This window comes from Euprymna scolopes, chromosome 12 (genome assembly GCF_053919585.1).
Source record: "Euprymna scolopes isolate OS-2025 chromosome 12, ASM5391958v1, whole genome shotgun sequence".
Classification (NCBI taxonomy): domain Eukaryota; kingdom Metazoa; phylum Mollusca; class Cephalopoda; order Sepiida; family Sepiolidae; genus Euprymna; species Euprymna scolopes.
The window spans coordinates 146,892,307-146,919,681 of record NC_136493.1 but is presented as its reverse complement, the minus strand read 5'-3'; the positions used below and the strand labels follow the sequence as shown (position 1 = coordinate 146,919,681).

Sequence of the window (27,375 nt, the reverse complement as noted above, 5' to 3'; positions counted from 1 at the left end):
GTTAACAGGTTGTTGTTGAGCTGTTCCCATTAGATAATCAAATTCAGTAGATTCAACGATTGTCTATCTGCAATCCCATGTTTGATGAAACAGTTTCATCGAAAGATCATATTAAAAGGTAACTCTTTGCCTGGGTGAGCTCACTTGTCACAAAGAGATTTAAAGAATAGAGTTACCTCCCCTCGCACATCCCAGAAAGAGACAATCTTGGATTAACATGTGTTACAGACCACTTTCTAAGTAAGACGTTTCGGGAACTATGACGTAATTCTTTTCATCACTTGTAAATGAAAAATAAATGCTAATTTATACAAGAATTTTATTCAATTGTTTTTTTAAATTCATCGAATATCTCACAAATACCAACACAACGCCATCAGTTTATTTCATTATCCATCTAATACAAACCACTAATCCTTATCCTCAAGTGCACTTTAAGCTTTAGTGAGCAGTGATTCGCTAACAAAAAAGAAATTGGCCAAAGAGTTTGAATATTGAACTCTTGGAGATGACACTATTAGTCCAGACAAACCTCAAAATCATTCTTTGTCTCCGAGTCATCAAACGGCTGCTGCTGCTTTTGTTATTGGGTATCATTTCGTTTGAATCAGATTTTATTGTTGACATTGGTTTCCCCAGATATCTTCCTCGTTAGAATTCTTTCTTGAAAGACATCAGAACCTCATGAAGGTTGCCAACATTCCAAAATTAAAATATTTCTGTGGAATGAACTGAATGCAAACTTGGTGCACCCAGGTTATCAGTCCATGTTATAAACCAGTCATTGCCTGGCTGCTACTCCTGTTCTGATCTTTGTTGTCGACACCATATTTAAAAGTAGAAAATATTAAAAATAAACATGTCACCCTATTTATATGATTATTATGAAGATATGCAAATACGTCTTTCGTTAAAACATGTTTTTTATTTTCTATTGAATCAGAAAAATAAATATTTATATCTACACTAGCGGGGTGGGATGAGGGAGCTTTGCCCGGGCATAAAATACACTTAAATATATTTTAATATGTCCAGATTTCGTATATAATAATATTATAGAGATTTCATATATATCATTATAGAGTTGTGATTTCAAAAGTAAATAAAAAGTATTTAGGTGCCATCAGCTGGAATCGAAATCGAACCTAGGATTTAAAGTTGGTGGTGTTACCACTGTATCAACGTGATCCAAATATAAACTGATTAAAAATTAAAAATAAACTAAGATCAATGTATACAATGTTTTAATGATTTTTTGACCCCTTAAAAACAATTTTAACCAGCTAAAAACCCATAAAAGAACAGCCCATAAAAAATCCAATCATTTGAGACCCCTAGCGCCACTCTGCGACTTTTAGTTTCTGAGGAGATAGAGTTTAAAAATATGGAGACAGACGGACAGACATATAGCCGTTTATATATTAGATTTGGCTGTAAATTATTACTTTTGATTAAATAATTGAATTCAGTTTTTCAAGTTCATTTTATATTTTAACTATTTACAGTACTGTTACATTGTTACAAAAGATGTTTCTGATTATATCAAATTATTGCTTGAATTGAGGATCTACTTTTCTTTTTAGCATTGCATGTATATATATATATATATATATATATATATATATATATATAAACTGTGTCAATTGCTTATTGCAAATCAGTAAAATATCAATATTTCACTAAATATACGTCACAATAAAATGAAAATTGTGCCGTCAGAGGGCTGCTTTAAGGTTAGTTATTTCACAAAATTTTATTAAAATTCATGCTATATTCACGAAGGCCAGTGGTTGTTGCCCCTGATAGTAGCCCCCTACACCAAAGTGGCAATGTGCCTTGTTTGGGGTGAAAATGTAATTAAAAAAAAATTAAAAAAAAAAAAAGAAAAGTTATGGCATTTTATTCTCAAGGAAATTATACTGTCCATCGCTTTATTGCAGATTTATTAAAATGCCCAAAAAATCAGGCGATTAAAGGTTATCGAAAAGCAAAGGATAGTTGCTGGACTCATAGAAGGATTGTTCATCAAAGATTTAGCCACAGAGCTGGAAAGAGATCCAAGAACCTTGGCCTAATTCTTGAACAGCCAAACACCAAATTCAGAAGATTAAGGGCATCAGGAGAAACCTTTCAGATCATGATATTTGAAAAATTCATAGGGAAGTCAACCGAAACACAAGCAGCACCAGTGCTTCCGTTTTTTTTTGTTTTTTTTTATAAAGCTGGAATCATTTCAAGATTCAGGCAGGCCGGAAACAATATGCTGAATGAGAGTGCAAGGAACATCAAACCTCTTCCAACGCCTCCATTGAGCAAACAATGGATTTCCAACAGGTCCTATTTAGGGATGAGGCCCATGCTACTCTTGACAGTCTGGATAGATGGGCCAAAGTTTGAAACCTGAACAGAACTCTGACCCCTTACAGAGTTTATCATCAATAAAGAGGTGGAGGCATCATGTTTTGAGTGGGAATCATTGGGGTAAGTTGGTTGGACCATTCTGAGCACTAGAGGGTGTAAGGCTTACCAGCAATGCCTACACGGCCATTTTGGATAATCACTTGTCAACATGGCTAGATGACCTACCATTGTCATGTCGCTTTCAGATGATTTTTATACATGACAATGTACCATCCCATTCTGCTTGGGGCGACTCCAGCCTTTCTGGAAAGCTATGGAATTCATTGGGGAAACTATCATGACCTGACCACCATGTTCTCCAGACCTTAACCCCATTGAATATTTCTGGTCAATATTAAAAGGAGGAGTTTATGAGGGAGGAGAGCAATTTACTTCAAAGGATGCCTTGTGAAGGAACATAGTTGATGTTGCTAGAGCTATAACTCCTTTTAAGATCAAACAATTGACTTCTACAGGGGACCAAAGGTTGTTTTAAGTTATTTAAAAAAAAAAAATGGTGGATATGTCAATAAATAATTAATTTATACGAGGCCCATACCTAAAATGTTTTTGTTTATTATTCTTTGACAGAAAATTATAAAATGTAAAGTTTGCAAGATAAGACATTGTATTTTTGCCCTAAAACAACATTTAAGAAACCTGCAATAAAGCAATGGACAGTGGAAATTCCTCGATATAGAATAAAATTTCATAACTTTGTGAATATCACATGAATGGAATAAAAAAAATTTTGAAATAAATAACCTTAAAGGAGTCGTCTAGTGATTTAATTTTCATTTTGTTGTGACGTATATTTAGTAAAATATTGATATTTTACTAATCTGCAATAAAGCGATTGACACACAGAGATAATTAATAAAAAGCTATAACAATACACTGGATTGTAAGAAAGACAGCAAAGACAATTTTCTTTTTTATATATAATAAAACATGTTTACTTGCAAATATCTCCTCAATTAGTAGAAACATGATAGCTGAATATCAAAATATTTCGGGGATAAAATCACTTTCTCAAGTGTTTCTATTTCTTCATATCTCCAGTTATTCTCCGTTGTGAGTGTCTAGTTTTTTTTTTTTTTTTTTTTGTTGACCGTGAGACTGCAATTTTTAAGGGTAAGTTCTCACCATGTTAAAAGTTTGATATATTTTTCTATCCGACATGATTCTTAGCATGACTTAATTTTTTTAATTATATATATATATATATATATATATTAGTGGCCTGGCAAAAAACCGTAACCAAAATTCATCTCAAAGCAGCAAAACTAAAGCTGGCTTGCTGGGACACTATATACAAATGTAGACAAATTTGGGCATATTTTATTGGTTTTAAAATATAGGTTCTTTTTAACCAATTGTCAGAAAATTTTAACCATAGAATAGTATTATAATCTTCAAAAATTCCTGCAAATTTTCATGTAGTTTCGTTCCATAGATATGAGCATTTCAATATTTAATTTGGCTACGAATATATACATACACACACACACATACACACGCGCACATATATACACACACACACACACACAAGCCACCTTTTTGGCAATTTTATAAGTTCGAAATCTCAGCGACTATTGATCAGAATTTAACAAATGAAGGCTCGTTAGAAAGCTAATGACCTGAATTGTGTAGTGTGCCATGTAAGATTTGCTCTTAAGGTTGTACATTTTTATTTTCAAAAGTGGGGAATCATTTTCTATATTAACAAAAAATGAGCACCCACTTTATGGCCACCTTTTTTAAGGGGGGAGGGGGTATTTTTTATTTTGGAGGTGGTAGATCAACAGAAAACCTACCTTAAAAAACTTGTTTTCTGTAGGTTTTCGGGTGTGCTGAAAACGAATATCGCATTTAAATTTTCAGTAAATAAGGATTTTTCCGGGTATTAAACAAAAATATGTGCATGCTTGCATGTACAACAGTGGCCACCACCTACAACAAAGAATTACATTACTTAATACCTGGAAAAATACTTATTTGTGAAAAATTTAAATGCGATATTCGTTTTCAGCAAACCCAAAAACCTATAGAAAACAAGTTAAGGTAGGTTTTCTGTTGGTGTACCAAGCCACAATTACCAAATAAACACCACCCCTAGAAAAATTAACAGACGCCGCCCCCGCCAAAAAAGGTGGCTATAAGATGGGTGTTTATTTTTCACTAAATTAATATAGAAAAGTGATCCCTCACTTTTTTTATATAATTTCTTCATATCTTGGAAACTACTCATTGCATGGGATTTTAACTGTTATTTTCATTTTCAGCACTCTTGAAAAGCTACAATAGTGGTAATTTTAAATTTTTTTTTGTTTCCCCTCCCCCCTCACTGGAAAGATACCAAAATTTCATTCAGTCATTTATTTTCATAGTTCTGCATATGAATTACAAAATATCTGATATTTCCCCAAAACCTCTGGCCTTGATGGAGGGGAGACTAAAACTTGCTATGGTTTCAAATGATCTGTAATAACAGCAAGGGGGAACTCGATTCCAAATATTTCTCATATGTTATATCTCACCCTTTTTGGAAATAGGGTACAATTATGAATATCTCCAGTATCAAATAATCCTGTGAAATTTACTTTATGTATGAAAACCAAAGAGGGGAGAATAACATATGAGAAATATTTGGAATCAAGTCTCCCTTTGCTGTTATTTCAGATCATTTGAAACCATAGTAGCAAGTTTTAGTCTACCCTCCATCAAGGCCAGAGGTTTTGAGGAAATTAGATATATATTTTTTTTTAATTATTTTTTCGAGGAAAAACAATTACATATGATTGCTACAAACAGCCATCTGTTTCAGTCAATGAGACTGTCAGGCGACCCTGAACCATTCGACACTATAGAAAAAAAAAAAAAAAAGACTGAGCTCTTAAAAAAAAGGAAAATATATATAAAAGTTGCGAGCTCTCTAAAAAAGAAGGATAAAAAAAATGGAGAAATCGCATTTCAACCTTTATGGAAAATTGTTCAAAATGTGCTACAGCTGAATTTATAGACAATATAAATTTGAAATGATTAAATGATTAAAGTGGGTCCTAATTTTACCGGAACAGTGAATTGTGTTAGTGGGTGGAGGGAGTTTGTTTATGTGTCAAAAAAAGTGTTTGTAAATGTGTTCGTTGACATAAGTTGCGTGTCAGAAAAGGGTGAAAGTTAGGGCTTAATAAAAAGTATGAGAGAGAAAAAAAGGGGAATTATCTCTGTGATGAAGAATAAAACGTTAGGCGTATATAGATTCAAGTATACATATTCATAATGAGATATATATATATATATATATATATATATATATCACTGTTTCCTAAAGAATGAACTGAGAATAAAATTAAAATAAAATCATTGAGTAAAACAAGATGAATAATTGAACTATATATTTTGTCAACATGTAAAATAAAAGAATTGTTAATACGTAGAAATAAAAATATAAATATGTACATCACATCATTTCAATAACGAATATGGAGAGAATATTATATTCATGCTTTTCTACAAAATATATATACTTATGCCAGCCACACAACTGACCAAAAGTCACTTCACTGGTCAAGAGAGTCTTCAGGGGAAAATTGCTAGCATGAATTAACATATTTATAAATGATTTTAATAATTACAGTAAAGTCAAAAAGTATTTGAAAGAATTCCTGTGAAAAACATTAATAATAAACACAGTTGCAGAATCAATGTTAGATGTTTTAGAACGAGTCAGACTTGTAAGAATGTTAGGAGTCAGAATATTAATCTGACTCTGAATATTACTAAATATTGGAAGACTTTTGAAATATGGAGTTAAGTTTGAAAGAGGAATTCTAAGAATCAAAGTTTTAAGAATCCTAAAAGTTGAAGCCACATTCAACTCACAAACACTGATAATTTCTCAATTTGCTATGGCTAGGGGGTTTCAAACAAACAAGCTCAAGGTCTCATTACTCTGCAGACAGATCTGAAAATATGCACTATTAAATCTGCCATGCAAATCTTTGAACGGTGTGAGCATATTTCTTTTTTTTTAAAGATATGAACAGACAAGCTCAAACATTCTCCTCTTTTCGACTTTTGAGCTGACGACAAATATTTATCGACATTCACATATTCAGTCTCTACTCACATGTTTATATCATTCAATTATTATTGGCACAAACGAATTCTAAGGATTTATCTTTCAAATTCACTATGTCTAGTGTTCATATTTGCTAAAGTGGAAAAATGGACAAATTATTTTTGCTCCCACAAGTTCATGTGTAAAAGTTAAGATAAACCCTACTTCATGGCCAAGTTACTGCAATTCTTTTTTTTTTTAAACTCAAGGGAAAGTTAAAAAGAAACAAAACAAATGTAAAGAATATGTTAGAAAAACTGATAGTAAACATGAGAAAAAGAGAGAGGAAGGAAACGAGAGAGAAAGAGAGACGGGAAATGAGGGTTAAAAAAGAGAGAAGGGAAATGAGAGCTAAAGAAAGAGAGAAGGGAGGAAAGAATTAAAGAGAGAGATGGAGAAAGAAAAAAATTATTGAAAAAGAAAAAAAATTATGGAAAAAGAAAAAAAATTATGAAAAAAAGGAAAAGCCCTGGGGGAGAGAAAAACGGGGAAATGAAGACAAAACTAAAATAAAGAAAAAATTAGCAAAATAACAATAAGTAAATGGGGGGGGGGGGGGTAAACTCACATAATCCAATGAAAACAATAAAAAGCAACACAAACAAGAAAAATAGTTTATTAGTTTTTGTTCCAAAAAATACAATCCAAGGGAGATAATCAGTGGTAGAAAACTTTTAGATAAAAATAAAAAACTTGATTTTTTTTCTCTGCCTTTTCATTTCGTTAAAAATTATTCATTTTATCCAGAAAAAAAGACCATCAGCAGAGACGAGAATTATTTTATGTTGATTTCATTTTCCAAACGTTGACTTATTGGGAAAGATTTAACTTTTGTGTCAGTTCATCTCACCTGCTGATAAGTTGGAATGTATAACACTACGAACTTTGCAAAAATTATAAGTTTCAATATAAGGCATTTTGAACAGATAATCATTAAAAAATAAATGAAAAATTATTTCAATAAGAAAAAAATCTTTAAAAAATATCAGTAATTTTATTTTTTAATCTTAAAAATATTTTAACAAATATTGCGTATAAAATTTGATTGTTTATTTTGGAGATTTATGTTTTGTGTTTAAAATATTTTTAAAAAGACCCCAAAACTTGCAGGACTTCAATCTCTTGTGAAAAAAATTAGTTTTTTTAATGATGAATTAAAAGAATATTAGAAAAAGTTGTGTAAATCCCTTTTATAGAAGAAAAAAAAGTGAACACACACACAAAAAAAGTTTAAACAACTCCAGAGTTAAGCATCAAATCTTCTGTAGGGATTTTCTTCTGTTACCAAACCTACAATAAAAAAAAAAATAAAAAAATGGTAAATCAAAAATATTTATAAGAAAACCAAAGAGAAACAATTTTTTTTATTTCATATCTTTGGGTTTCCTGAAATAAATAAAAATTATATTAACCAAATGATTATTAGGGATAACAAAGTTTTATTGTTTGTTTGTTTTTATTTTTCTAAATATATATATATATATATATATATATATATATATATATATATATATATATATATATATAATAAAATCAAGAATTATTCCTCTCCTAAAAATAAAAAAAAATTAAAATTATATTAACCAAATAATTATTAGGGATAACAAAGTTTTTTTTTTTTTTTGTGTATATATATATATATATATATAATTATAACACCAGTTATAGGTTTTGTGCATATTACCATTCACTTTCATTCAGTACTGTCACTAACTCTTTTTGTTGCAGCAAGATTCACTCTCCCAAACATAATATTTTCTCCCAGTTACAACGTTACCAAATATTTCATAGAGTACAATTATTATACGCGTTCATCATTATTTCACTTTATCGTTCTGGTTAATTAACAGTCATCCAACACTCAGCCCATACTCGAATAATGAACGCTCCCAGAATTTTGAGTTGAGATATTTTGATTGGCTGCTCAAAGTTATGTCATAGATTCTCAGTTTGCATTTTCGAACACTATAGAAATGACTTCTTAAAATCCAATATAGCTTCCATGATACCTCGCTTCAATAAACAAAAAGCGTAGAATCCTTCCATTATAACACACAGGAAAAAGACAGACTTTAAGAAGGGTTACCACAGACAATAGACACACACATCAATTACTTTCTTTTAAAGATATATTAAAGAAAATTTTAATTTTCCATGAACGCACTATCTTTTTCAATTATTCCTTTTAGTCGTTTCTTAATAAGTAAATAAAGACTTAGATTTTAGCTGACCCGCAGCCAGTTGCTGCTACTTCTTTAATGCACTGTTTAAAGGGCACAAAATAGATTAAATACAGGCCTTTTCAAAAGTTTTATTTTTCTATTTGACAGTTTAAATGCTTCAAAATTCATTTCATTTTTTCCTGCAAACACTACAGATGACTGAAATGGATTTTCATAAATACCAAACACATACTATTTTTCTCCTTCATGATGTTTAAAGAACATGAAATAGGTTGAATATAGGGCTTTTCAGAAATATTATTTTCTATTCGACAGTTTAAATGCTTCAAAATTCATTTCGTTTTTTGCTGCAAACATAACAAATGGTCACAGCAGATGACGGAAATAGATTTTCATAAATACCGAACACACACTATTGGCGAGATTTTCACACAGATTCATGACAATAACCTATTGCGCAGTTTACCCAATTCATTACAAGAGTGTACTTTGAAACTCATAATTTCTTTACAGAACAAAGTTTGACACACTGTGCGTGCATAAACATATTCATAAAAAACACAGAAAATAACTTTATGTTCTTTGCAAAAAAACACAATATCTCCAGGTATTTTTTAGTAATACAAAATTTACACTCATATAAGTAAAGAAACGTCAATATTCTTTTTACAGTCAAGAAATACGTCAAAACTGTTACAAACTGGGACGAGAATTAGTCTATCACCGTCTAATTCCACTTCAAGTTATTGCAGATTAGAATCGGTTAAACTGCCGGATTGCCTTCATGCTTGTATCAGTTATGCAGAATACGGACCGTGCTGAAATATTACCGTTATTATTTATAATCCAAATATTAATATGGAAGAATTCTAACAATTTAATAAGTAATAACTACCGAAATATTAACATTATTATTTATAATCCAAGTATTAATATGGGAGGATTCTAACAATTTAATAAATAATAACTACCGTATGCAATTTATTTTTACTTGAACATATGTAAAGTATAACACAGTATGTCTTCTACATGAGTACAAAAACATGCGATATAATATCTACACCAATGTAGGAAATCAGTATTGAATAGAACGAAGAATAGGGTACCTTTTGTTTTAAACAGAATTGGAAAATCACACTGCATCGATCAGAACCGCCATTACCAACTCTTAACAACAATGATAGAGAGTTGTTAAAGCAAACAGTGACCACAATTAACCGACTCTATACAGCAGTGCCATCAAGTGATAGTAACCGCGTTTATAGAACACTATCCTACAGTTACCACCGATAACTGTCATAACCATCACTGGATGACAGTGCCCAACAATTGAAGATAGGCAATTTCGTTTAGGAGCAGTTCAATGGACACCGACAATGATTGATTGTTACAGAGTCAGCCTGTGCCCTCAAAATGTTTTGAAACGCCAGTGACCACCAGTCAAATTTAAGCTGATATTGGTCAATGACAAACAGTTGATCCCGCTAGTTGCCACTGCCAGACAATGCACATTAGTTGGAACCAGATTTTATTTTGGCCACTGTCTGCAATTTTCCAGAGCCGACAGTGGTTACCATGAGCAACCACCTTTTTCTGTGTCAATATTTTTTTTGCTGTTTATCCATAGTCAATAAGTTATGTGATTTGCATAAGATAATGCACTAGATAATCATAGGTTGATAATCTCTTCTGGTATTGGGCTATATTTCCCCTTGACATTGCCGGTACATGAGTCCTGCTAGTTTATTTATAAAGTTGGGCAGTTTATCATACGAACAATGCTATTAATATGCTAATTTTAAATACTAGAGAAAAGAAACTCAGCTTCCTAATATAAGGAATATGTTCATGTGATCAATACATCTCTGGCTAGTAATTTGCATATTCATTTGAAAAATGACATCTCATTAATTCACTGTTAGCTATTATTTTCTAATTTAATAACTTTTCATTTTGTTATTACACAAACTTCTAGTTCTGCATTTTTTTATATATAATCTATATATATGAAATCATGGAAATAAATTTAGAATTTCTAAGGGAATAGTATACTGACTCTTCAGATCAATTTACTTCTCTGGTGATCTGGATTAATATTACCAATTCAAAACATTACCCCCCCCCCCAAAAAAAAGAAAGAAAGAAATCCGCACACAGTAATAAAGTAAACAAGTCTGTGAATATCCATCTCACATTAACTTCCTTACAATATTAAATTCTGCTATAATGCATTTTGGTGTATTCATACATAATTCAATCATTTCATTCTTTGGTATTTATGCAATATTAGGAATGTGCTATCATTGGAAAATGCCAAAAAATATCAAAATTCTGAGCACCTTAACCTTAATACAAAAAAAATCACAAAGAAAATATGTTTGCTATTATTGGTTAATTATATAAAAAAAATCTAAATATTTATTTTGATTTGAACAAAAAAAATCATAAAAACCATAAAAAGAAAAAAAACATTTTTTTAAATCCCAAATTGTTTTTTTTGTTTTCTGTTGTTTGTTATTCAAAAAGTAAACTTCCAATGTTTTTCTTCTTGATTTGGATTTTAATTTTCTAAAAGTCTTATAAAAATTGTCAAGAATATTGTTTTCATTTTTTTTAATTTTTCATTGAATTTGTTTCATACTGATAGAAATAATACTTTCCATTGAATAAATTGGCCAGCATTTGTACGAAATAAAAAAAAAAAATCACAAAGCTCTTGTTCAGTACTTTCCGGTATATCAACTGGACGATTCTGACGATAGTATGGTCCTTATACTGCATAAGTACCCTTCTTCTGTTGGATTGTACATTAGAAACAAAGATCACCCCCTGCCCAGAAAAAAAAAACATATAACAGCTTAGCATTTGGGGTGGAAAGCATTTTTCAAATCCTTAACCAACCAATTTACTTCCAGAAATTGCAATTCTAGATTTCTTTAATTTTCATAGACAACACCCACACACAGATCCTGCTAGTTTTAAACACATTCCAAACTGAAAGTTTTTCCCATAACAACTAGTACCAAACAAATGCTAAAGGGTGGCCATTCATTGAAAGGTTATTTTTACTTTTACAGTTTCAACTTCAATCATTCTAAAAACTGCAAAATAAATTATACAAAATATAAACAAATATGATTTAAAATGATTCTTTACAAATCTATTAATTTGATTAAAAGTTTAAAATGAAAGAAAGCAAGAAACAATAGAAAAGAGAAAAATCCCAGTTGAAATGTCAAGATGAAGAAAGAGAAATTTGAAGGCGTGAAAAAGAAAGTATTTTGAAAGGTAGCGTTAATAGAAAATGTTTAGATTATACTCACAAAACTAATTTTTAGAAAACCAAATTAAGTTCAGCAACAATTAAATTCATCCAATATATTATATGTAAAATAAAAATTTTAATTAAATTTGACTACTTTTAAATATCCATGAATAAAAACAATTTTTACAAAATAAATTCCCAGCAAATATGACCAAAGAAAGAAAAATTACTACCATTATTTTCTTTTGATAAAATATTAAAAATCTTTTTTTTTTACCCTATTTTCATTGATTTTCTGAAATGCAAAATTTAAGCACATTGAAACAATTGGTTGAACATTTGAAGGCTAAAAAACATATTAATGACAATAACTGAATGAATAAGACCATGAAATTGGAACCTTAAAAAACAAACAGAAATTCATAAACATACTGGCAAATTTTTCAAGAAATTTCTTTGAAAAATAATTATTTGTATCATGTTTCAGAATTTTTGAGATGAGGATTTATAACTTATAGAACCCATTATTTAATCTACAGGTGTAATTTGCTCTTGTTCTATCAGCCATGACTGGGCAGAAATTACAAGTAATTCGTAATTGCATTTTTAGTATAATTCACAAAGCACACCGGGTATAAGTGTTAATCAATAATTAGTTCTCAGTGACAGTTTTCTGGATGTTGAAGGTTCAATCCTCGGTACAGGATGGAACGATAAAATTATTATTCTAGAAAAGCCAACAGGATTCCATTTCCATTTGATGAAAACCAGTTTTCTTTTTTTGTTGAGACCATCTCCTAGTTGACCAGTTGTGTACAAATCCCAAGAGTGATAGAAGCTTCTATTATGTCTGAAAGTGGCACAATGTAAAACAAGTGAGATTGGAGATGCACCATTGTACAACTCATGCTCCCTACCGATCCAAGTTATGACAACAGGACCATTGCCAGCACCCTCAAAATGCAAATCTGGATGGTTCAACACTTGAGGACACAGCTCAACAAAGTTTCCAGCCACAGTTATGGTCTTTAATGTGGTTTCAACTGAGGACCACATCATACCACCTTACATCTTCAAAGTCGGCTTGAAAGTCAACACCAAAGTGTATCTGGATGTGTTGAAGAGTGTGGTGATCACTTGGTGCAATCAGGTGGCCAGTGGCAAACACTGGGTGTGGCAGTAGGACTCGGCATCAGCCCACAAAAACCTAGGCTTGGCTTCAGACGGAGTGCTACAACTTCATAACTTTCTCTCACTGGCCCTCCTCCTCCCTCAACCTGAATTCGCTGGAATACTTCGTTTCATCATACATCGAGAACATCATCAACATGACCTCCCACAACACCAAAGCCAGCTTGATCGCCACCTTCTGCCGAGTATTCGCCGAGCTCCCGCCGGCATTTGTGGAAAAGGCATGCTCCTAACTCCGGATGAGTATTGAGGTGATGATTGAGACTAAAGGCAGCTACATAATCAAATTACCTGAATTGATTTTTTAATAAAAGTTTTAAAATAAAACTGTAGTGTTCTTTTCTTTAGGGCGACACTTTTATTGTTACCCCCTGTATAAGTGATACTAAGAAGACAATTATGAATTATTTAAGATTTCTAACTGGTCATGGCTGACAGAATGAGAGTAAGCTACCCTCATGGATTACACAAAACATTCACTTTGAAATTTCATACATATTAACAAATTCGACAAGATACACCTAAAGAATCTTGGAAGTCACATTGGATGAAATGTAAGAATAGCATCCAAGATGAGAACAGTAGTCAAAATAATTCAAATAAGCATTTCTAATCATCATATCCCAACCAGGCTTTTGATAATCACATCCAAGAATAACTGATGATGCTGGTCCAATTTATGTTTAGAATATTTGATGCAAATACAACATCCACTGAATAAAGGGAGCAAAACGCTTCAAATTTCTGGCTTTCTCGAGGAACAAAGAGGTTTGAAGAAAAAAAAAAAAATAATGCCCACTATCAGGGTTCCAAGTACTATCCTGTAAAAGTAGCTATGACAAAACTTGAAACCTGCATGCTAAGCCAACACTTTGCTCCCATCAAATCACATCACTCCCATATATCAGGGTTTCAAAGAAGATATAAAGTCCAATGCTGAATTCCAAAGATATTGATTTAGATATTTTATCTTATTTTCAAGTTTTCAAATATTTAGAATATCTATTGATTCTATGGAGGGATGGCAAGTTTTTTGTTTGTTATTTGACTGAAAATGTTCTAACAACTTCCAACATTTTGTTTTAATCATTTTAATGTGTTTCATAGCAACAGAATTGCAACCATAAAATGATTAAAATACCAGAAACAAACGTTTGCTGCTTTTATATAAAAACTGTATCTATTCTGTGTTTCCTTAAGAATTGTTAATATAATTAACAATAAAATAAAAATCCAACCTTAGTTCCTAACATTCTTACAGCCGATTCCACAATCTTTTCATATATATATATTTGTTATAACAAAATCAAGATATCAAGGAATAGATTGATAGCAACAAATAATGTATTTCATCATTTGTTACAATTGGTTCACGACTATTCGAACAAATTCAAACCCTATATCATTTGAAAATTTTCACAAGAACAGCCTATCATCAGACTTATTGAATAAAAAACACTTTAAGAATGGAAAATATGGAAACTATTTGCCTTTTAAGGAAAAATATGAGAAAATATTTTACCTACATCTCATCCTTCCAAAGTTTTTTTAAAAGATTTTTTTATATTCACCTGTTTTTTCCTTATAAGGGAAATGGTTTCCATATTGTTCATTATTAAAGTGTTTTTTATTCAATATGTCTGATGATAGGCTGTTTTTGTGAAAATTTTCAAATGATATAGGGTTTGAATTTGTTCAAATAGTCATGAACCAATTGTAACAAACGATGAAATACACTACTTGTTGCTATCAATCTATTCCTTGATATCTTGATTTTGTTAAAACAATATATGAATGCTCAATTATGAAATATGGTAATTTTGAAGCTTACAGTTTAAGTCATCTCATTTTGATGTAAAACTTATTGGTATATGAACGGTTACCAAATTTTCAATTATAAAAACCCAATAAAATTCGGAATACTATAAATTATATATATATATATATATATATATATATATATGTATATATGTCTTAAGTTAGTGTGAACTCAAATACTTGCTCTTTCTTGTAGGAACGCAAAAGACTGCTTTTTTTTTCACATAGAATGAAGAAAAGTTAGCAAGAGAAAAGTTATGGAAGGGAACGGCCAGATTGAATAAACGAGATTTGGAGTTTTCGTGCTTGTAGGTCAGGTTGTAAAGATAAAACCATCGGATGAGTCTCATTCATGAAGACACAGATGATGGCGGATGCATTACTACCTAGAGGAAGATGCATCTGATTTCATATGAAACTAAGGCAAATTTAATCTGGACTGAGATGATGTGCAAAATTTCAAATTGAATCCTTTATTTAATTCATGGGTGTAGAATATTCTCATACAGTTCCATTGCAATAGTTAGACAAACACGCATGCACACACATATGAAAAGCTTCAAAATAATACACACACAAGTTGGTTGGTTGTTTTTATTTACTTGCGTTGTTTAATACCGAATCCAGTAATTTATGAAAATGTTTTTATGCTTCAACTTCCTTATATTTACAAATATTTATTCATGGTGTTTGGTTTGAGTGTTTTGTAAAAGAAAATTGTTTTTGTTTTTGACTTTGCAGAAAATGATTGAGTTTTGCAAAGGGAAAGGAAAAAAAAACAATAAGATCAATGTTTAGTGCATTTTTGGTCAGGAAGCCAGTATCTTCAGATAGCCTGATCTGGTAGAACTAAATGCACTTACATGTTGGAGTTCACACACAGTAATGAGCATTAAAGAAAATTTTATAAAGCTTTGCAATTGTTTCATCTCTCATTTTTATGTCGATAAAAGCTTCAAGATGGAAAAATAAAATGGATGGCAGGGAAAAAAGTTTATGTATAATCATGCTAAAAACGGTTTCGTTTACATTTTTTTATAGCATTAGTTTTGTAAACTGAAATTTTACTCTCAAATGAAATCATTTTTTATTATTCGTTTTAATTTGGAATTTTAAACACAATCTAGAAATAAACTAGTGAAAAGGTATTCTTTTATGTTTTGAAAATAGTCGATTTAGTTTCAATGATAGAATACAAATACTTGAGATTGTAAAAAAAATGTTCCAAATGACTATTCCTCAAATATTCGAGATAATTAGGAAAAAGGTTCAAAGATGGATTTAAATGTTTTGGTTTTTACATTATCACACGCATTTTTTCTGTATTTTTTGTTACTTAAAAAACTAAGTAAATGAATTTTAAATTACAAATCTTTTTTATATAATTGGCATATACTAAACAGATTATGATTATTTGAGAATGCACAAACTTGGGTTCTGTAATTTTATTTGTGTAAATTCTGTATATTTGGTGTGTTGCATAGTTGTAATACATGCGGGTGACAGGTCTGCAGTGGGAGACATATTCAGCTAAGAGAAGAAGAATCATCCAAGAAATGGGATTCTTGGGTGCAAAGTTTCATGCTATGATTATGAGCTAATCAAGTTTTGGAAAAATTCATGCTTTTTCAGAGACAAAGTTCCTGATTAAACTGGCCAATGATTTTCAAGTGGCTGGATGGTCTACTACAAATAACATGAATATCTATATAGATTCCAACAGAATGGACAGAGAGAGAGAGATGGCCCTTTTTGGACCTTAAGCTGATTTTGTGTTCAGTTCTACTTCTGTTTTTATTTGGTCAAGTTGAGAGTTCTAATTGCACGTGTGTTGTTCAGTGAAGAAATCTCATTGTAATCTTGAAAAAGGAAAAGTTGAAAATTGTTTTAAACTGGAGTTGTACTTTTGTTTGTTTGTTGGAATCTTTTTGTTGCAGTAATGCGACAAGTGCTGGAACTGAGCTCCGAATCTGGACGAAAACAATAAGCAGATGATCACAGCTTTTGCAGCAAATACACGTAGCTGCACATTTACATTTGTTCTATTTTATTAAAAAATATATAATTAAAGCTGCATTTTTTGTTTGTTTTTAACTATTGAAATGTTTAACAAGTATTTGAGTGTAAAGATTATGTTTATATGTATATTTCAACACGCTTGTTCTTCATCCAGTTTTGGTATTTAAAAGCTGCTGTGAAACGATCAACACCAGGCAATGTCTCATGCCTGCTATCCATGTAGTCTCGTCCAGCCAAATTGTAAGCAGTTATAATCACTTCATGTATTTCTTGGCCTACTACATTCAGGTTGGAATATCCAAATGTATTATGGAGTTTATGCAAGAGGGTGCATGCTGTACATGGCTGAACCACTTGAAATGCAGGATGCAAAAGGCATTTACAATTTCACCACTACCAAGTTTCTGATAAAGCAGGCTTAATGTGTTTTTTTCCTAACAGTTTGTAGTTGTATAAAATTGACCTGGTCATGGCTCATGTTTCATTATCATGCAACATGGCAGAGCAAATGGGCTAAAATGATTTTAGCTTGAATATGACTAGCCGTAAGGATTGGTAGCAGTTTCTTGGACCTTCCCACCATGCATATAAAACAGTGAGCAGTGATAAACTGTCTGCAAGCAACACCACCATTCAATGTGACGTCATGCTTGTTAGAATAAAATCATAACAATAGTAAGTTGAAAATAAGTATTTTATTGGTGGAAGGAAACATTTTTAAAAGGAAAAATTAGTTTGAATAAATTGTTCATATCGTGGGATTCATCTTCACTTAAGATTAAAGACAAAAACAAAAAAAAAGAACACACATATACAGGCAAAAAACAAAACAAGCATTAAACTAGAAATTAAGATGGCCACCATGCATTGGCCAATAGTGTTTTATTTGGCACGGCCAAAACGGAAGGAGGAAGTAAGTATTTTTGACGGAGTCTTCCTTTAAAAATCTACCAAAAATCAAGTAATTACCAATCAATAAAGAATTTTCACCAATTATTAAGTGAAGAATGAGCTTTTATAATAGTGTACTTTTTTTTTCATAATCGATATTTATATCATTCAAACACGGTCGTGTTTGAATATATTGTTAAGTGGCAGTTTTAGTCATTTAGAACTGCTTTAAAGCTTCACTGCTTACTCATTCTTTGACTAAATTTCAAACAATTATTACAGTTTGTGATGAATTTACTGGTGTTCAAAACCATAAAATATGTAAAGAGGTGAGCGACGCTTTTTATGACTGGTTTCCTTAGCAACCACGTCACTTCAGCAATTACTGTTGCTACTAATTCACTGCTGTTGCAAAAAGAAAAGTAACAAGTGAAACAGAGAGAATGAAAGCATGAAAGGGAGATAATTGGGGGGGATTTTATTGAAAGCAGGCGAGTGCTGTATATTGTTATTACATATGTGTTGGTAGGGGCAAAAAAAATAAGACTGAAATTAAACAAAGAACAAGTGAATTTATTGAAAGCCTAGAAAAATCATGGATTACAATAGAAAAATGCAAGCATGAAAAGTAATATGGTTAAGCTTAAACATAGAAAAGTAAAGGACTAGTTGTTAAAACTGGAAAAGAAAAAGACAAGCTATTCTAGTAAAAAATATAATAAATTTATAACTTAACATATTGCAGCATTAAAAATTGATTATATAATGTTATAAATTGAATTAAAAAAAAATTCTTAATGTTGTAATATTTTAAGTTATTAATTTATCATATTTTTTACTAGAATATCTTGTCCTCTTCTATTCCAATTTTAACAACTAGTCCTTTACTTTTTCATGTTTAAGCTTAACCATATTACTTTTCATGCTCGCATTTTTCTATTGTAATATATATATATTTTACCTACAATGCCCCCCTTTATTTGTGGTTACAAATATGCTTAAAATAATCAGCCAAAACTGAACAAAATATATTGTATTGTGGAGAGGGTGAGGATTGTAGATAAAAAAACAACAACTATGCACGTATCAGATTTTAAGGTTTAAAATCCAAATTTTGTAATGTGTTTAATTTTTCATCCATTGTTTTGAAGTGTGAAATTCGTTGAATGGGTTAATAATAATTACACTTTCAGATTAGCAAATATATATATATATTAATCCATTATTTTTACCAAAAACACTACTTTTAAATATTTGAAAAATAATTACCAATTTATTTTTAGTGAGCCTAATAAAAAATGCTTTGAAGAATCGATACCAAAAAGAAAAAAAAAGAATCATTAAATAATTGCGCATTTTGCTAAAAATATAATTTCTTTCAGCAATTTATCGTTATGTGATATTTCCTCACCTATGAGAATATAGGCCTACAAACCATTGTTTGTATTTACAAACAATGGTTTGTTATCTTCCCCTTTTACTTTTTGCTGTGACTTGCACTTGACTTAGTTTAAAGTGTGGGGGACTTTTGCATCTACCACACTCTCTCATCTAAAAACACTTGGTCCTGATGGCAAGACACGGTCAAGATGACCAAGCGTGATACTAGATGCAGGAGTTTTCTTCAACACATGGTGTCTAGCACTCCCAAAATGGTCATCCATCTGGTGCTGGCCAGTCTCAACATTGCTTAACTTCAGGGGTTATGTAGGCAACAAATATATGTATATATATATATATATATATATATATATATATATATATATATCACTTATGAAAAAAAAAATTAAACCTTTATAAAGTTGATATATATATATATATATATATATATATATCACTTATGAAAAAAAAAATTAAACCTTTATAAAGTTGATATATATATATATATATATATATATCACTTATGAAAAAAAAAATTAAACCTTTATAAAATTGATTCTTCACTTAATCTTCAAAAACAAACGTTAAAAATAAATGGAAATTTACAGGATTAAATGATTTCATTTATTCTTCACAACTATCATTAAATTTTGGATTATTTAATTTCACCATGCGAAATCTATAGACTGAGATAAAAGATGGAATTATTTGAAATTCAGGTAATTAGGTTTTAAATTTTTTTGCATATTCGTAGAGCAAATCATCCTAAATCTTATTTAGATAAAAAAAAAAGTTGATTCATAAACTTTTAAAAAATATATAAATGTTATCCATCGAGACAAAAAAAGTGAATGGTGTTTTTTTTTTTTTGGAAAATTTAAAATTCTATTAAAAATAGTAGAAAAAGTTTTATATTATTCTGATTTTTATGTGATAAAATTCAGGCTTTTATCTTACTGAAAAAAAAAAAAAAAAAAAGTTGCTCAAGAATAATGGATTTTAATTTGTTTTAAAAAAACAACTTGGTTTTTCTACCATTTTTTGATTGTGCTTATGTTTTATTAACACAAAATTCAATCTATGATTTACGATAATACGGAGTGCACGATTTCATCAAAATAAAAAATTTAAATAAAAATTTGTATCTAATTTTAGAAAAAAAAACAAAACAAAAAAAACTAACAACTTGAGAAATATAGATCGCTTAAAATTTAAAATATTCTGTATCTACTAATCATCATTTGAAAGAAAAATTGTAATATTCTAAATTGACATCATGAAATATCGATTCACAAATCGTGATCAATAGCTTTAGTTAAATAATACAAAGTGTGATACACTTAGGTTCGATACTAGCATATCAATAAATTTGTACAGATATGGTTTTTACAGTTAACAATGATTCATGATACGTAATATGCAAACATTAAAATTATTTTTATCCTTATCTGTAAAGATGAACTGTTACATCTTTTAGGTCTTCTTTTCTTAATGCATGGGCTACCTAGATCATGTGGCGATCAACCATTGGTTGATTTAGTAATATGATCATTGCTATAAAAAGTGTGACTCACAAGTGCACTTCGTATTTACTATCTTTTGGGCTGACTATTGAAAGGACAACATAATCTCTCTATCTCTCTTTTTGAGTTTAGTCAGTAAAGTGACACCATTCACTTTTCTGCTCTTCCTATTTAGTCTAGATCAACCATTGAACATGCAGTGGTTTCATAAGCATCAGTCTGATTCAGCTGAAGTGCTTTTGAGACATTCACACCAGTCAGTCGTGATCATACAACCATACAAGTTTTGTTTTAATGTTGCACATCTCATCCACTACACATATCAGTAAATCTTCACATGTTAGAAATTTGTGACTTGTTAAAACATCCTCTAACCTATAATAAAGACTAATGTGTATTTGTATATTAGCATGCTGCTTGGCTTTGCCCAGTAATAAAATACACTTAAATAGGATATTTTAATCCATGCAGATTTCGTATTTGTTATTATCGAGCAAATACTCTGATTATTATATTGTATTCAATATAAATAGTAGTGATTTCAAAAGTTTTCAAAAAAAAAAAAAAAGAAAGGTACAACTCGGGTGCTATCAACTAAAATTGAAACCAAAATATATGGCTCTTCCTTATTCATTGCCAACTGAGCTAACAACAGATGGATATCAGAACTTTAGAAATTAACTGACTTTCCTGTATAAATGTATATTTGTACATGCATAGAAGATACATGTTTAGTCAACTTCCACCTATCAAGTTCCAATATTTTTCAATTTTGGCCCCATAACATTTATTTTTACTGGTTAAAAACAAAATCGAATTTTGTTCCACAGATTCAAATTCCTTATATATCAAGTTTCAAGTCTGTAGACTAGAAATTGACTGAGTAGTTTGGTAGAGACAGTTCCTCAGACAAACAAGGTCACTTTTTCATATAATAAATCCGTCTCATTGCACAAAAGTTAGCAAGTAAATGTGTCTTTTTATAGCCCTTTAGAGGCAACCATCTCAAGTGGTGAAAGGAAGCAAAAAAGTAAATAGTAAATCACACAACCTCCACCGTCTGAAATGAATTTAGAAAGTAAATAAAGTCAGGGTTTTTTTTTTCAGTAGGTCATCAGAAATGATAACTTATATATGAAAAATTTAATTATTGATGTAATTCAATACACTGACAAAGCATAATTATTTTATTGCCATTTTTGACTAAGGGTATATATTAGTTTTGTATATTTGTGAATGTGAACAAATATTCTTATATTGCTATGAATAATTTTTGGTTCTTTGTTTTTATACAAAGATAATTAAAAGAGCAATAAATCGTTTATACATTTTTCTAAAACATCGACATGATTGATGATTTTTATGTATAACATACATTGCAATTATCAACCAAACTCCAACTCCTCCATCATCGCTGCAATGTTGCATGACAACTATTTTAATGGAATGTGCTATAAAAATGTAATGTAAATACTCCATGACTAACCCAACAAGCAGCAAAATCTCACCTCTTCATTGTAGATGTAGATGCCAGAAAGCTTTATACTCTAATAGTTTCTTCCCTCAAACTGCTAGACTTTCGAAAACCCTCCCTTTTTCCTGCTTTCCCTAACTTTACTAATGCGCAAAAATTTGCATGTAATGCAAATGGATATGTCACTGCTACATAATTCCCCTGCACACACAACCTCACATAGTAATCGTTCACATCTAAGTTGCAACATGCCTTTATTGGGGTGAATGAGAAAAAAAAAATGAAGTTAATAAAGAAATTTTTCTAAATCTAATTGTTTTCAATATGCAAATCCCATTTTGACAAACTGAAAATATATGAATTGTGCATAGAAAGAAAAGAGACATAAAAAACGAAGACACATGCGTTTGTGATTCGAGAAAGACTCACCTTTTGAACCAATTCCTTTACAGATTGGATGAAAGGGAAAGAAAAAGAACAAATCATTACAAGCATCATCAGGATTTACTAACGTTCAAAACAGAAAAATAATATTTTTAAATGAATTAGTCAACTCAGAAATGTATTCTTTTATCTGAAACCATGAAATGATTGCATGAAATTAAAATTTTAAATGAATAATTAGCAAACAAGCATCAAAAAACATCTCGTAAATGCTGAAAAGTCACTTATCAATGATGAACTTGTTTTAATGCAGGTTTTGGGTTTAAATCAAACTCACTCCACCAGCAACCAAAGTATTTCTCAAAAGAATACCTCTTTCTCAAATGAGATGTTGTCCTATGCACCATTTAAAACATTGCAAATGAGTTCACAGAAAAACAAACTAGTTAATAAATCATTTCCACAAACTACTTCAGTAAATGTTTATTTTTTGTAAATTTAAAAAGCAAACATTTTGTTTCATTTAAATTTTATCATTCATCTAAAATATAAAATACAGTTAGTCTATCATTTCTTTGTCATCAATTGTTTTCTTTCTACAAAATCAATATTTAATTCTGGTTTGTCAGTTTTTTCTTGTAGATCATTGTAGCTTGTTAAGAATAAAATGTAATTTGTATTTCATTTCTTCCAGAAAATACTTTGTCTAAATCAGAATTATTTTGACATTGCTCCCGTTTTTTAAGAAAAGTGACATATCACTATATTTGTCCATACAGAATTATTTCCCTTTGATTAAAACAAAAAAAAAAAAAAAATGATATTTTGGGAAAATGTACCTTTTTTTCTCAAAATATTACATCCCATTTCTTTAAAATGGTAGTTATTTGAAAATTATTTCGACTTGGATAAAATGTTTTCTGAAAAGAATTAAGAAACACAAAGCAAATTATAAGTAAATACACTATCGAGCCACGTTGGGTATGTACACTAGTATCTCAGAGTATAATTACATTTAAAATATTTTCAACTAAGTTGCAACAATTTAAATCTTAAATAATGTTTTCTTTTTTTACCATAAAAATAATTGTCAGCTAAATATTCTTTAAGTAAATAAACTGAGTATTATTTTATTTTTTTTTTATTCAAAATTGCAAAAATTAGATGTGCATTTAAATTAAACTAAAAAAATACAAAGAACTGATTTTTTAATTAGAACAGATCGACAGAACTTAATTTTGGAACAATTCATTTTAAAATGGATAAAGTCAAATTTTTATGCTAATGATAATGTTTGTTTTATGTTAATGATAACAGTTAATTTGTAATTACTTTGTTTTCATTTCATTGTTGCCAATTAGATGATCTTATATTTTTTAAATGAATGTTGAAAGAATAAGATATATACAAACGTGAATAAGCATTAATACACATTATTAATATAAAAAATGTGTCTCTTTATCGTGTACCAATATTGTTGGTGTGTAGTAAAGATTCCTCTTTCTAAAGATTTATCCCCCTCCCCTACATCTCAATCAACATCTCATTTTCTGTAAATTACAAGCTGATCAACCCACCCCAAAATACCACCCATGGAATCTTTTAAATTTAAAATCACAGAGTAAAAATTGTATTTCCTATCAATATTAATATTTAATCCTGATCAATATTTTTTCATTAATCATAAATATAGAGTAAGAGGAAGGAACTTTTACCTTCACACTAAAAAGTCATAATACTGGGATAAAATTCAAAACAATTTTGTTCAGTAGTCATGACCGATTGTAAGAAAGCCATCTGTTCTTGCTTTATGTCGTGTTACCGCTTATGGCTCAATTGTTTAGATTATCGTACTTACAGACCTAAGTTCAAACTTCATCTAAGGCATAACTATCATATTCTGATTTTGTTTGAAAATTAACATTTCAACTTTAAATATTAAAAAGATGCTTCAGTTTTATTTTATCTTCTTCTGTAATCAATAATTTACAGAAATTGGACTTGGAATAACTTTGTGAGTATATACTAGAGATATCTTTGAGTTTGGCTTGCTGATACTTTAGGGGAAATGACTCTTCGGATGAGGCATTATTAATTATAATGAGGTTAGGCATACTTTCTATTTATTTGCCTCCTCATTTGCTTTTTCAATGATGAAACAGTGTAGTATTGGATAGAAAATGTGAATTAGAAATGAATAAAGAATATAGAAGTAGATTGTTTTACTTGAAAATTCCTATTAATTTACCAAATGTTTAATTCCATGAATCAGAAGTTCCTATTTACTTCCTTCCTCACAAAGGCAGAGTTAGATACACGGTCGGTTTATAATATGGAGAAAATCCAACGCCTCCCAACAAAAAAATATTCAGAGATCAGACAGCGCAGCAGGCAAAAGGTTACGAATATCACGAGACGAATATTTCAAACACATGCATAAGAAAAGATGAAAAGCTCAAATGAAGTTGAGGTTCTCAAATGCAGACGTTTTTGGTTCAATACATACAGTCTTTCATTCGGGTTAATCAATCCTGGTATTGTGAAACAAATTATCAAATGATGTACGATTTTAGATTGTTTTAGCATTATATATCAAACAAGAAATCCAGCTAGCTCAGATGAATCTCAAATGAGACTATATATATCCATAAAGCAATAGAAAGAAAAGAAAAATTATGTCTGGAATGAAGCTTGGGCATTAGCTGATGACACCATAAATCCACGGATTGGAATAATAATGAATCGCATTGGTAAGCTAGTTAAACACCATAGGTGTATGTATATATATATATATATATATATATATATATATAAAAACACAAGATGATATAACTTCCATGCATTTTAGCCTGACAATTTCTTATGAGGATGAAACATGAAAGATTCTGTATAGCTCCATTGCTATACATTATATATACATATATATATATATATATATATATATATATATATCTTTATTCGATTGGCAAAATTTTAGAATAATTATAAAAAAGTGAACCATATCGTAAATTCAATCAACTAAAAAATGGAAACCGGGGTGAGGAAAAGAAAAAAAAAAAATATATATATAATGGGGCAAGTTATATGTACAATTAAATAAAATAAATAAGTCGATTAAAAAAGATCGTTAAAATATACCCAAAGCGCTTTTCGTTCAGACAAACATTTTCAAGGGTCATAAGTCTGAAAATTATTATTTTTTAGAATATTTGGTAGTGATATGGAATACGAGCGGAGAGGTTTAGAAAAAAAAAAAAAAAAAAAAAAAAAAAAAAAACCTGACTACCCAAATAATTCTAACTGAAGCCGGAGGTTTCTCTGCTTGCACAAAGTAGGGGGGTTAGCAATGATGGTAAGTGCTTCGAGGACAGACAGATGGAACTTTGTGCGTCCTCGGTGCAAAACAGAAAAACACTCCGGAGAGAAAACAAGACCGCATTCCTTTTTATCGACCAAATGTTGGCCGATGGACGATTCTATCAGTTGGGATTTTCTGGTAGTAGCTTGATGATCCCTGATGAAACGGGGGACATGTTGGGCGATTCTAACCTGAAGACGCTGGGTCGTCTTGCCTATATAGACGGCACCACAGCGCTTTGGGTATATTTTAACGATCTTTTTTAATCGACTTATTTATTTTATTTAATTGTACATATAACTTGCCCCATTATATATATATTTTTTTTTTTTTTATTTTCCTCACCCCGGTTTCCATTTTTTAGTTGATTGAATTTACGATATGGTTCACTTTTTTATAATATATATATATATACACACACACACACAGATTTTCTCATTTTATATACACATGCCCAATAATAAACTGGTAAAATTTTTAAAAAAAGTACGTACCATACTTCTTACGAATCTCATCATTTTTAGATTGTCTTTCAGCTCGTCTGAAAAAGGAAAAAAATTTAATGAAATATTCATTCTTAAATCATTTTTAGAAAAATCATTTTATGTGAATTAGTTAAAAAGACAAAATGTTTAAAGATGAGAGGTTGTCCAACATATGAAATTATCTTAGTGCTCTGGAAGTCTTCTTATGTAAATTGGTGATCTTTTAAGCCAACACATTTCAGGTAAAAATATTACCTACTTACAAGTCAAAAGAAAGATAAATTACTTTTCTATTTTTAAGTGCTTTTTTTTTCTTATAAATAAAAGTAGCGTAGAACACATTACTGTTACCAAGAACAAGATAACTTATTCTTAAATACGAATATAAGGTACTTGTACAGATTTCTAATAATATGAAAACAAACAAAATCTTATCTGTGATGGAAAGAAAAAGTCGTACAATTGTATGTACAAGTCGTACAATAAATAATTTGAAAATCAAAATCATTGAGTAGTTTTATTTTTAGAAGATAAAGTACTTAAACAATAATTTAGTCATACACTGAATGCCCCCTTAATTTTAAATAATGTTTTCAGTAGCATTCTGGAAACCTTCGGAGTTTTTTTGTTTCACTGATCACTTAATAAATAATTTCTCTTCGGGTGGAGTGAGGGGGGATAAAACTTAGTTTTAGTAGTGCTTTGGAGGTCTCATTTTTATTTAGTGCTTCCAGTAGCACTTTGGAAGCCTGTTTTTTTTTTCACTGTTCACTTATGAAATCGATTTGTTTTATTCATTATATTTTTCTTGAAAGTGGTAGATAAACTTGATTTTTAAACAAATGAACTCCAGGAAATAAGAGATAAAGAAATAGGTTAAG

General features: G+C 30.2%; 1 protein-coding gene across 4 annotated transcripts in view; it reads right to left on the bottom strand.

Moving 5' to 3' along the window:
• Positions 1-7,123: 7,123 nt before the first annotated feature.
• The window catches only part of LOC145291531 (pituitary tumor-transforming gene 1 protein-interacting protein-like), a 66,817-nt gene continuing 46,565 nt past the window's right edge, over positions 7,124-27,375 (bottom strand). For 2 of the 4 annotated variants that reach the window (XM_080137524.1, XM_080137527.1), the window contains exons 6-8: positions 26,504-26,550; positions 22,697-22,711; positions 7,124-7,813 (exon numbers count right to left, since the gene is read on the bottom strand). In XM_080137524.1, the coding sequence (XP_079993650.1) occupies positions 7,770-7,813; positions 22,697-22,711; positions 26,504-26,550 (106 nt within the window). In that variant the 3' untranslated portion in view covers positions 7,124-7,769. Of the gene's footprint in view, positions 7,814-12,249; positions 12,267-22,696; positions 22,712-26,503; positions 26,551-27,375 lie in introns of those variants that run through there. The other 2 variants (XM_080137526.1, XM_080137525.1) reach the window with 2 other exon arrangements.